We start from the raw sequence: 12254 nt of genomic DNA on the forward strand, positions 1-12254 counted from the left end.
TCTTTCCCTGCATATTTGCTTTGCTTTTTAACACCAAAGCAAAAGTATGGAGTAACGGTATAAACACACGCCCATACCTGGATAAGGAATCTTTCCATACGTAACGATTTCGTACAGGAGAATCCCAAATGACCACACATCAGATTTAATAGTGAAAGATCCATAGTTAATTGCCTCTGGTGCTGTCCATTTAATAGGGAATTTTGCACCTACAAAAAAGTACAGACTCAATCACAAAGCAAAAGTATGGAGTAACGGTATAAACACACGCCCATACCTGGATAAGGAATCTTTCCATACGTAACGATTTCGTACAGGAGAATCCCAAATGACCACACATCAGATTTAATAGTGAAAGATCCATAGTTAATTGCCTCTGGTGCTGTCCATTTAATAGGGAATTTTGCACCTACAAAAAAGTACAGACTCAATCAGTCAAAGGCAGATTTAAACACTCAATATCAGGCCACTAAGAGGTCTTAAGCAACTTGCCTGTGATACCCCTAAATTAGCAAAGTTACCAGCAACTCCTTCTGTCCAAGAGTTGCCAGCAGTGATGCGCTCCAGGATGCACGTTGCCACACTGCATGTCCTGTGCCAGAGGTGCAAATAAGATGCCCAAAGTTACATAGCACCTTTGGACTCTTAGGTAGGGTCAATTTTTGCTAAAATTACAGTCACCATTTTCCCTTCTGCCCAGTTGACAGGCAACAATCTTGCAATTCCCATCACCTGGAACTTACCAAGACTTTAACTTTTCCTATTTTAAAGACAGTCAGTCTAGCTTCAACACACGCTTCCACGCGCTTCACATTCAGCCACAGATGCAAAAGCAGCAGCAAGTCATATCTTAAAAAGTCATACCTTAAAATACTGTCTTTCATGTCTAATTAACTGATCCCAGAAAACCCCATATAAAAGTAAACTCCTTCCAGTTAAATAATAAAAGTTCACGCACCCTTTGTTGGGGAATATTACATTAGCTCTTCAGAGAGCAATACCAGCGGATTCTCTCTACACCCTTTTTAGCTGGCTCTATCATTCTGGCACAAAATACCAGGTAAGCCAGGAAACTACTGAACGGCCGAAAACACATCAAAGAAATTCGGCATAAAGAATTTATAACCTGAAAGGTTCATTTAATCAATATACAACGTCCAGAGCTAGCAAAATAGACACAGATACGGGTTCTGTGCCTCTGAAAACTGCTTAATCAGACCCTTCCCTCTGATCTATCAAATTACTGTTACCCAGCGACTGCTGAACAACTCATCTGCCTTTAATCTCGGCTGCAGTGCATTGTTCTCTTTCTTCCTCATACCATAGTTCTTCCCCTCTCGTCCTACATTACCGCAGTTTCCATCCAGACTGTGTGAAAATACAAGGTAGTGTCTTTAAAGTGGGGGGGGGGGGGCGGACCAAAGCCACCCAGCTCCGAAAAGTTACCCTAGTGCAATCTGCACATGGGAGCATATGTAGAAACTTGTCCCTACGATGAACTGACTATGCGCCTCTCGAAAGGCTGAAGTTTTAAAGACAAAAATAAAAACACATACCTTCCCTTGCTGTATATTCGTTGTCTTCGATGACTCTTGCTAGTCCAAAATCAGCAATTTTGCACATCAGTAAGTCTGAAACCAGAACGTTCGCTGCTCTCAGATCTCGATGGATATAATTTTTTCTTTCTATGTATGCCATCCCTTCTGCAATCTGTTATGAAAGAAACACTTTGATATTTCAACACCATACACCACCACCAGGAGGTCCGAGCTCTCTGTTCTTTCAGTGTATCAGCAAAGCCACATCCATTTAATCATTACCAGTATCTTTGGAGCAATTTTGAGATGGAAGCAAGGAAAGGGCGATTGCCATGGAAAACTTATGTGTCGATCCAGTCCCGCAAAACTACACTTACAGTAGCAGCTTGAAAAAAATTGTTTGGGTGACCAACAGCTGGCAGGATTAGAGATAGGTATTAGAGACATTTCCTGAAAAAAACCCCTTAATTAATGAAAATGTTCCTAAGATTTCTACTAAAAGATTCTCTTCCCCAAATTATAACCAGTTCCAAATGCTAAGAAAATGGAAGGAATTAATAAGAAGTCCAACAAGAAACAGATGGTCTTTTAAGGACTGATGAAGCAACAGCACAGGTAGAGTTAAAGAAACCCCAACAACTTTCTGTTTACCCAGTATAGGCCTGGACAATCAGGAAACAATTACGGAGAGAGGGCAAACAACTCCCTTGTCTGCTACAACAACATCTACCTGTTCATACACGGGGAGTGTTTGGCAACAGCCAGCTCTCAGATACTATCATAAGTAAATGTAATTTGTATTTCACCAGCCCAAGTTAATTTTGAAACCAAATTAAAGATGATTAATGTCCTCAAAATATGCACTGGGGATGATATTTTCAGTATTTGCCCAGATTAACTTCCCTTCCCCCCCCCCGCAAAGAAAAAAAAGTTACTCTTCAGAAAAAAAGAAACTGAAACAACAGTTTCCAAAGTCAGAGTGGTAAAACTGATGTGTAGATGGTATTCTGCCCAAACGTTTCAGAGGAGCTAGGGAAAAAGAAAAATAAACCCAGTGCTCGCGAGCTGTCAGTTCTTCTCTCCCTGGTAAGGCTCTGGTGCTGGCTCATTCCCAGGCAAGGTCCACGGTCCAACCTGCGCCGCAGGTATCTCCCCAGGATGGCGGCGGGCGGCTGACAGACAGCTCCAGCTCGGCCACGTGGTTTGCGGAATGCACAAGCACTCAGATTTGCTCATGAAGCAGCCGTAAAGCAGCAAGGGTCCTTCTCCAGAGCCAGTGCCCAGCACGCTCCCACACGGGCTCTTTCCACTTCAGGAGAAGACAAGTCCCCGGCCCCCTTCTCAGCACCAGAGGTGCTCATTTCAGCCATGCAGGAAAGCAGGTGGGAGCACCTGACCAAACTTTAAGAAAACATTAACATCACTTCTGCTTATCCATTTTTAAAAAGTCCCCGAGGGGTACTGTGAAGGCACACACTGCCACCACTTACAACACAAAACCGCACGGTCTTCGTTCCTCTTTTTCAGTTTAGGCAATGGAAAAACAGAGCCACTTTGCCCTCCCACCTCCTTCCACTGCAAACCTCTTCTAACAAATCAATATATTCTCCAGAGCAGAGCGTTACTTTGCCCCTGTACAACGCGGGGGGTGGGGGTCTCACACTAAACCAGAGAGAAACTCCGATGATGAAGAGAGTGAAGAACACCTGCATTTCACATTTTCTAGAAATAAGTAACATGTTTTATAACGAAGGAAGCAGCTACTAGCAAATAATTGCCACAGAGAGTCGTGCTAGAGCCTTACAGGCAAAAGAGACAGAATTTGAGTAGAGCCTGCTCTGCCTCTCTCTCCTCCCCTGCGATTACTGGGGTTTGGGGAGGAATGAGAGACGAAAGGGAAGGTTTTGCTGTAAGACCAATGCCGAGATTGGACTGGCCAGCTGGGCAGATACGACCAAAATACGGACAGGTCCACTAACGTCACCAAAAATATATCAACTGCCACAAAGGAATCAACTCTTCTCCTACTTCCCTATAGAGATTTAACATTTGGGTGAACTGCTGGCCGGGGAATGAAGAACCACTTCACGAAAGAGACATTCGTGATGGTGACATTTAGTTTCCAAGCCCAATCAAGCAAAGCCGTTGGAAAGACCATTTTTTTTCCTCTTATTTGTGCCAGACCCACTGAAATCATCTGATTAGTCACAAACGAAGAATGTGACATCAAACAATCCATTATGTTCTCCACAAATACAAACTACACTTCTATAAAATTCCAGGACAATGGTTTTGACTGCACTGAATCAGAGAAATTCAAAGAAGCCACGTGTGTGCAAGCACTTGGGCATGCAAAAAATTCCCACATAGGAAAAGAATAACGGGCAAGGAATTTTGAATGGGAGGAGGAGGGGAAACACAGCAACTGGACAACTGAACTCACACATCTGGTCACGTTAAACCTTTGCTTGTGGGAAAAGAAAAAAAATAAAGAGGATTTTTTGATCAAGGGAATGGGTGCCAGAGCCCATGTGATAACTTTATGATAATTGTTGGGTTTTCATTGCCAAATGATATGTTAAAGGTAGAGAAATTCATGGGAACAAAATAAAATTAAAGTCTTTTCCCCCCTCTTTTAATGATCATTGGTACCTGTCAAGACTGTTCAGTTACATGTAACTACTACTCAGGAGCAGGATGAGAAAGCTAATTTGGTCTTCTGGAAGGTGTTACTACCAGGAAGGGAGCAGTTTCCCCTTCACCTTTAATGAAGTACTGACACGCTTCTAGAAATACCCAAGTTATATCCTTTTAAAAACAACCAACCAACAAATCTCTAAATGCTAGCAACTCTGCACCCAGGGTAAGAATGGAAGAAAAATCTTCTGGAAGAAATAAATCCGTCCAGAAGACGGCCTCCATATGGTAAAGCTTCAGTTAAAAGTCACACAATAAATGAACGGCCCGGAGCCACAGCTCTGCGGACAGCTCTGCCACCCATTTGGGGTGTGATTTCAGCTGCCAGTGCTCTTTCCTCTCCATTTCTGCTCTTTCTACCTGTAAACCAGGGTAATTACTTAACTTTCTGAAACACTTCTGGGTAATTTCACAAATAGGTATAAAACTCTCTCAAAGTCCTGAAAGAAAACGGTAGCAAAAGCACGGTGCATAGGATGTTGCTTTGAAAACACGCATTCCCTGCTTTCTGACCCATTATTTTCACTTCTGAAGGTTTTTGGGGAAAAGAGGCAAAAGCAGCAGAGGACTTTGAAGTAGGGAGGGGAGAGCTCACTGTCACAGAAGATCTACACCTTCCGAAAAGCAAAAGCACTTGGTCAAAACTCAAAGACTCCCTTGGTGAAACATCACAGCTGACATTAAACAGCATGTAGAGAGATGGGCAGCTCTCTGCTTTTTTTTCCAAAAGGTGAAACTCAGCTATTTTATTTTTTTATTTTTTATTCTGCAAAAACAGAGAACTTCTGGATTCCTTCATAGTTCAGTTTTTGAAATTAAAGACGTGCTTGATTTCAGCTTCCCTTCCAAAGGTCTGTGATCCTCTTATGCAAAAAATTATTTTAAACAAGGCATGTTTTACACATAGTTAGCAATGCTGTTTCTTCATGCAAAGAGGGGCTTACAGCAACATGTGATATGGATTCTGCTTGTGTATTTCTAGGCTGTATGTAAAAATGTGGAATACTAAAGAGGCCAGATGGGTTTGCTTAGGGTCAGCCTGATAGGACGTTTTTACATCATGCTGAGAAGGCATTATATCGTGTTGAGAAGAAAAATTAAGTGATTGCTATCATAAAAGAGAGTGGAATGAATATGAAAGGGAATGAAAGAATAGCAAAACATGCAAGGTATTTTTTTTACTGGAAAGCAAGTTTTAAACAACCTGGAGGGCTGACAGGTACAACCTTATGGGAAAAAAGTCCCAGGAACAACCACACCATCAAAAAACCCCAGCAATTACAAGTGCAAGGGCAAATCACACTCACTTAAAGACAGTGCCTGGCGAGAAGAATTTAGAATAGAATAGAATAGAATAGAATAGAATAGACTATTTCAGTTGGAAGGGACCTACAACGATCATCCAGTCCAACTGCCTGACCACCTCAGGGCTGACCAAAAGTTAAAGCATGTTTGTAAGGGCATCGTCCAAATGCCTCTCAAACACTGTCAGGCTTGGGGCATCGACCACCTCTCTAGGGAACCTATTCCAGTGTTTGACCACTCTCTCAGTAAAGAAATGCTTCCTAAGGTCCAGTCTGAACCTCCCCTGATGCAGCTTTGAACCATTCCCACACGTCCTGTCACTGAATCCCAGGGAGAAGAGCTCAGCACCTCCCTCCTCACATCCCCTCCTCAGGGAGCTGTAGAGAGCAATGAGGTCACCCCTCAGCCTCCTTTCCTCCAAACTGGACAAACCCAAAGTCCTTAGCTGCTCCTCACAGGACATGCCTTCCCTTGCACCAGCTTTGTTGCTCTCCTCTGGACCTTCACATCCTTCTTAAATTGTGGGGCCCAGAACTGCACACAGTACTCACGGTGGGGCTGCACCAACACTGAACACAGCGGGATAATCACCTCTGACCGGCTAGTGATGCTGTGTTGGATGCACCCCAGGATGGGGTTTGCCCCCGTGGCTGCCAGGGCTCTCTCCAGACACTCCTCTCCCAATTTATACTTGTGCCTGGCGTTACTCCATCCTAGGTGCAGAATCCGGCATTTGGACTTGTTACATTACATCCCATTAATCATGGCCCAATGCTCCAATCTATCTAGATCCCTCTGCAGGGCCTCCTGTCCCCCAAGAGAGTCAACAGCACCTCCCAGTTTGGTATCATCAGCAAACTTGCTCATGGTGCATTTGATTCCTGCATCCAGATCGTTGATAAATATATTGAACAGCACTGGCCCTAGGATTGAGCCCTGTGGAACACTGCTGGTGACCAGTTGCCAGGCAGCTGTAGCCCCATTCACTGCAACCCTTTGATCTCTGCCCTTCAGCCAGTTCTTCACACAGCACACTGGGAACCCGCTCATCCCACAGCTGGACAACTTGTCCAGAAGGATGCTGTGAGGGACAGCATCAAAAGCCTTACTAAACTCCACTGCCTTCCCTTCATCCACCAGGCAGGTGACCTTAATCATAGAAGGATATCAAATTAGTTAAACAGGACTTTCCCTTTGAGAACCCATGCTGACTGTGCCCAAAGATTGCATTATTCTGTAAATGCCTTCCAACAGTACCCAGTATCATCTCAGTATAATCTTCTCCATAATTCTTCCAGGATCTGAGGTTAGACTAACAGATCTGCAGTTTCCTGGGTCTTCCCTTATGCCCTTTTTGAAGATTGGATTAACATTGAAGATTGGATTAACATTGGCTGGTTTCCAGCCAGTGGGGACCTCCACAGACTCCCAAGACCTCTGGTAGATGATCAATTTGGCCAAATCTTCACTGGCCAGAAACACCCCAAAATTATAAAGTCAAATTACAAAATATAAAAAAAAATACACCAATATGACAAAACCCATGAGAGTCCACCCATAAAAAGTGCTAAAAAGAGTATGTGTAAGGAGGGAAACTAGAGGTGCATTAGTAATAGGACAAGACCAAGGAAAACATTCACAGTAAATGAATGGTTAAATTAAATGATGGAGAAGACTGCATGCAAATGCTACAGAGAATTTTTTAAATGCCTGCCTTTGCTTCAGTCTCCACTGAAAAGGCCAAGGATGCATATGTGGTTAATGTGAATGCCAAAAGGGTAAGAAAACAGGGTGGCAAAGGGAAAGAACTGGGTTATGACAGTTTTTGTGGATATAGGTGGCTTACGAGACACCTGAAAACTATCGGTAAAACCAAACTCACACATCCTCACTCTCCTGCAAAGCTGGCAAGCAAAATGGTGAAAAAATATAAGTGATTAAACAGTATTCAAAGTTGAGCCTAGTTTTTATTTGGTTACAAATGAAGTCAACTCTGGGAAAAAACCAAAAGGGTGTGACCTACAATTGCCAAAATAATAAGTAATAATTAATCTAAGAACCTCCCCAATACTCTCCAGACTTATTTTATCTATGATTTTAAACCAAAATCATGTAGAAATGATTACTTAGAGATGGTTTAGCTATACTTCTAAAAGACTTTCCTTTGTTTTGACATATGTGGGTTTTTATTCTTTTCAGGATCTGTACTATAAAACTACATGTGACACCACGGGCAGTAAAAGGCAGGGATTTGTGCATAAAGGCAGCTTCCAAATTCCCTCTGTGTTGCTGCTGCCCATGAGACAAGCGGGGCTGAAGGGCTGTGCTTGATGCCTGGGGCTGGGATGCTGCCCCCAAGGGTCCAGCCATGAGCAGGACATCCCAGCCACATCCCTCGCCCTTTGCTTGGTGGTGGCCTCAGAGCTGCTCTCGGCTGCCCCACCAGCTCAGGCCCAGGGCTCGGTGGGATGCTCCTTCCAAAGCAGGTAAAGCAACCCAAAAACCCGACTGGAAATGAGTCCAAAGCACTTAGGGAGGGAAGGAGCATCCTGCTGGTGAAGTTTAAGCAGAGCAAATAATGGAAGCATACCCTGAGGTTCACCCTGCCTTAAATTCAGTAATTCTCAGTTCCTAGGGAAGAGCCTCACTAAAAACAGTCTGCAGTTTTGAAAGGTGTGAAGCAAACACAGTTTTTGATGGATCTGCACAAGAATGACTTTGGTCTGGGATTAACCAAACCCAAGTTCCTTTCAATAATGTCCAGACGCAGAATAAAATAATATACACTTCTTGATCACAGAGATTTCAAAAAGAGAGTTCATCTTCACATGACTTTGTCTATGAAGAGGGTGTAGACCCATTGTATCTGGCAATTGAAAACTGTTGCGAAATAGTCACGTTTTAATCTTCAAGTGATATATCAGTGTAATACCAATTATCAGTTTGCAGCAGTGCTTATCCTAAAGGGGAAGTCAGGAAAGGCTGCAAAAATGCGTTCCTCTTGCTCCAGTCAAGCAGCTGTGTAGTCAAAGCAGACCCACGAGCAATAAAAGGATTATTAAAGTAACGGGTATAATTATGCACTGCAACATTAGAGGGTGTCATTAAAAATGAAAGAAACCTGAAAAGGAATGTGGCGAGACTGCTGTGGAAATCTCCCAATACCAAATAAGAGTTAAAATTAATTCTGATTTAGGACTCTTCTCCTTAAAAAAAGAGAGGAGAGAGAGGAATTAAAGCACTGCATCAAAAATCTCTATTAATTTTATTCTAAGTTTATTATAATTTTAATTTGTAGCTTTAGAAGGCAGAAAGAAGAGGATAAGAGTTGCCAATGAAGTTGCAGATCACAGAAGAATTAATGAATGTATCAGCGCTGCACGGGAAGGAAGGAAGACTTTTTTTTGTGACAAAACTTTTACCAGCTTAAAAGGCACGACAAGAGTATGTTCGGTAACAACTGATACCGTTTTCCTAACCACAGCCACCATGAGTGCGTGTGCTACACGGTAGATAGCGGATTTGCGTAAGAAGCAGGAAGAGTTTACACATGCAAAAGGTTCACTGAATTTGCATCGTAAATTTTCAGCAGCTCTCATCAAGCAGGAGCAAGTATGATTTCAAGAACTGCGAAACAAAGAAGCAGGAGCTTTTTGGGTAAATTACCTCTGGGGCAAGATGAAAGCCAACTAGTAAAATCCAGAGTTTGCCAGTCGCTTCAGTGCTGAAGGAGCTAGGCTGTTGCCTGTAGATGACCAAGGGGAATACAGGCAATGTCCACGCAGACTATCTTGGCCTGCTGCATTAGCAAGTTTTTGGCAGTACAGCTCGTGGACAAAGCGATGAAATTCCCTTACCTTCCAACTCGTAACTGGGAACCAAGAGCCCCTTTGGGTTTCCTGAGCCCACTGGCTGAGCTGATGGGCAAGAAAGGGGAACCACTTGGCAACCGTGCCAGCTAACGCCTGCCAGATGCACGAGACCAGCCGATGAGGTTGCCATGCTGCTGACCCACGCACCGTCAGTGGGCACGCAGGCAGGGAAACAGGCTCAGATTTTGACTTCTCCATATTCCTGGCTGTTTCTGGCATGTCTGACATACTGACAATTCTGCTGGCGTCTACAGGAGATGCCGAAGTTCTGCTCTGTACTAAAGCAGGTCGTATACTCTTGAAGGTATGTTTGCAAAATTCAGCTTCCTTTAAAACACAACGCTTTCAGACACTTCTAGCATTCGTCTCTAGTGGCCCAAATCATCTTTGCCAGGCCATAGCTAACACTAGATTGCCCCAGCTCCTACTCAAACACACTAATTAAAACACAAATGAGAAACTGTAGCTCTTTCAGAGGGCAGATTGCTTTAGAAACTGAGCTGGACCACCTTCCTAGCAAGCATTTTCTTGCCATGCTTTCCACAAGCCTAATTTAATAAATTGTGATTGTTAGTACAGCAAAAAACCCCATAAAAATCCTGAATCCACAGCTGTGCGCTGAAGTAGTCACTAGACATAAATGTAACTAAGCAGAATCACAGAATCATGGAATGGTTTGGGTTCAAAGGGACCTGTAGAGGTCACCTAGTCCAACGCCCCTGCCGTGAGCAGGGACACCGCTAACTAGGTCAGGTTGCTCAGAGCCCTGTCCAACCTGACCTTGAATGTTGCCAGGGATGGGGCTTCTACCACCCGTTCCAGTGTTTCACCACCCTCTTCATAAAACTTTTCTTCCTTATACCTAGTCTGAATCCTCCCTCTTTTAGTTTAAAACCATTACCCCTTGTCCTATCGCTACAGGCCCTGTTAAAAGTCTGTCCCCAGTACTCAGCTATGGCTGTTAAAAATGGCAGTCAGTGAGTGTGGGTGTTAGGCTAACAAAACAGCAGAATCAGTATAGCAGAGTAGGAGTATATTTGTTTACTTGCTTGAAAAATGCTATCTTTTCAGAAGGAGTTTATTTCACCTGGGGGAGCAGCCCTTACTTTTCTTTTTGCAAAATCAGAAGGTTTCACCCCTTGTAAATGCAGATTTCTTTCAAGACTGTTCAAGGCAAAGGTGTTACAAAGTCACACAAGTGGAGCACTAGCAGCAGTCTGGCAACGGAAACGCCAACCCACAGCACTTCTTGCCATGCTTTCCACAAGCCTAATTTAATAAATTGTGATTGTTAGTACAGCAAAAAACCCCATAAAAATCCTGAATCTACAGCTGTGCGCTGAAGTAGTCACTAGACATAAATGTAACTAAGCAGAATCACAGAATCATGGAATGGTTTGGGTTCAAAGGGACCTGTAGAGGTCACCTAGTCCAACGCCCCTGCCGTGAGCAGGGACACCGCTAACTAGGTCAGGTTGCTCAGAGCCCCGTCCAACCTGACCTTGAATGTTGCCAGGGATGGGGCTTCTACCACCCGTTCCAGTGTTTCACCACCCTCTTCATAAAACTTTTCTTCCTTATACCTAGTCTGAATCCTCCCTCTTTTAGTTTAAAACCATTACCCCTTGTCCTATCGCTACAGGCCCTGTTAAAAGTCTGTCCCCAGTACTCAGCTATGGCTGTTAAAAATGGCAGTCAGTGAGTGTGGGTGTTAGGCTAACAAAACAGCAGAATCAGTATAGCAGAGTAGGAGTATATTTGTTTACTTGCTTGAAAAATGCTATCTTTTCAGAAGGAGTTTATTTCACCTGGGGGAGCAGCCCTTACTTTTCTTTTTGCAAAATCAGAAGGTTTCACCCCTTGTAAATGCAGATTTCTTTCAAGACTGTTCAAGGCAAAGGTGTTACAAAGTCACACAAGTGGAGCACTAGCAGCAGTCTGGCAACGGAAACGCCAACCCACAGCACTTTTCAACACCACCTGGAAAATGGGCTTCAGCTGGGGGTTCATGTTCAACTACCTGCACTACGTTCTTCAGCTACCTGATAGTCACAGAGACCACATCCCCCCCCTCCCTTTCTCCCATTCCCAATCCCTCTTTATCTGACAAGGCCACTGTAAGGTGGCAAAGACCACTCCTCTGGATAAAAAGGTGACATACTATGTGGAACCTCTCCTGGCCCATTTTCTTCCTGCTGCATCACAAGTCAATTGCAACGGGTCGGGTCCTTTCAGCAATTTTTGTTGCAACAGATGTCTCGTCTGCACGCATGTGGATGTGAGTCAGCCAACTGTGTAGCACGGCTGGGAGCGGGCCAGCCTCGTGCAACATCGCAGATGCACGAGAGGAAAAGTAAGCCAATCCTCAGCTACCATTTGTTGTATTTTCACTCTTTCTGAGAAGCTGGACTAATCTGTTAAACTGCCTTGCCAGACTGGTGTGATGACAGTCATGAAGAGCTCAAGCATGTGTCCACTAAGACAAAAATACATGCCAGATCTTGTTTAAGTGGTTCACCATGAGCTTCCTTCCACACTTTGGGTTTTTTTAACCTCTTCTGAAACATAGCTCTCCAAATTTCTTTCCCCTTAGGCTGTACAGAGAGGTTAACATTGCTGCTGTAAGAATAAATTAGTGTTCCATTTGTACAAACCAGAGTCATACCAATAATACTAGACATATTTTATGTTCTCCTTTATATACAGCCTACATTCTGGAAAAGTGTGATCCACAGGCCTGCAGAAAAATTACCATTACCTTAGCTAAGTAGACTACTTAGTAGTAGAGTTTGAAACTATTTTTGCCTGTCTTTTGCCCTAAAGACCCATCAATTAACATTCA

The 12254-nt window shown here is 43.6% G+C and overlaps 1 protein-coding gene across 4 annotated transcripts in view; it reads right to left on the minus strand.

Moving 5' to 3' along the window:
- LYN (LYN proto-oncogene, Src family tyrosine kinase) overlaps positions 1 to 12254 on the minus strand; it is a 66453-nt gene that overhangs the window by 8440 nt on the left and 45759 nt on the right. For all 4 annotated transcript variants that reach the window (XM_009640436.2, XM_035895742.1, XM_009640420.2 and 1 more), the window contains 2 exons: positions 1557 to 1710; positions 278 to 409 (listed from right to left, as the gene is read on the minus strand). In XM_009640436.2, the coding sequence (XP_009638731.1) occupies positions 278 to 409; positions 1557 to 1710 (286 nt within the window). The remainder of the gene's footprint in view (positions 1 to 277; positions 410 to 1556; positions 1711 to 12254) is intronic.

Source organism: Egretta garzetta, unplaced genomic scaffold, assembly GCF_000687185.1.
Source record: "Egretta garzetta isolate BGI_Z169 unplaced genomic scaffold, ASM68718v1 scaffold340, whole genome shotgun sequence".
In the NCBI taxonomy this organism is placed as follows: Eukaryota; Metazoa; Chordata; class Aves; order Pelecaniformes; family Ardeidae; genus Egretta; species Egretta garzetta.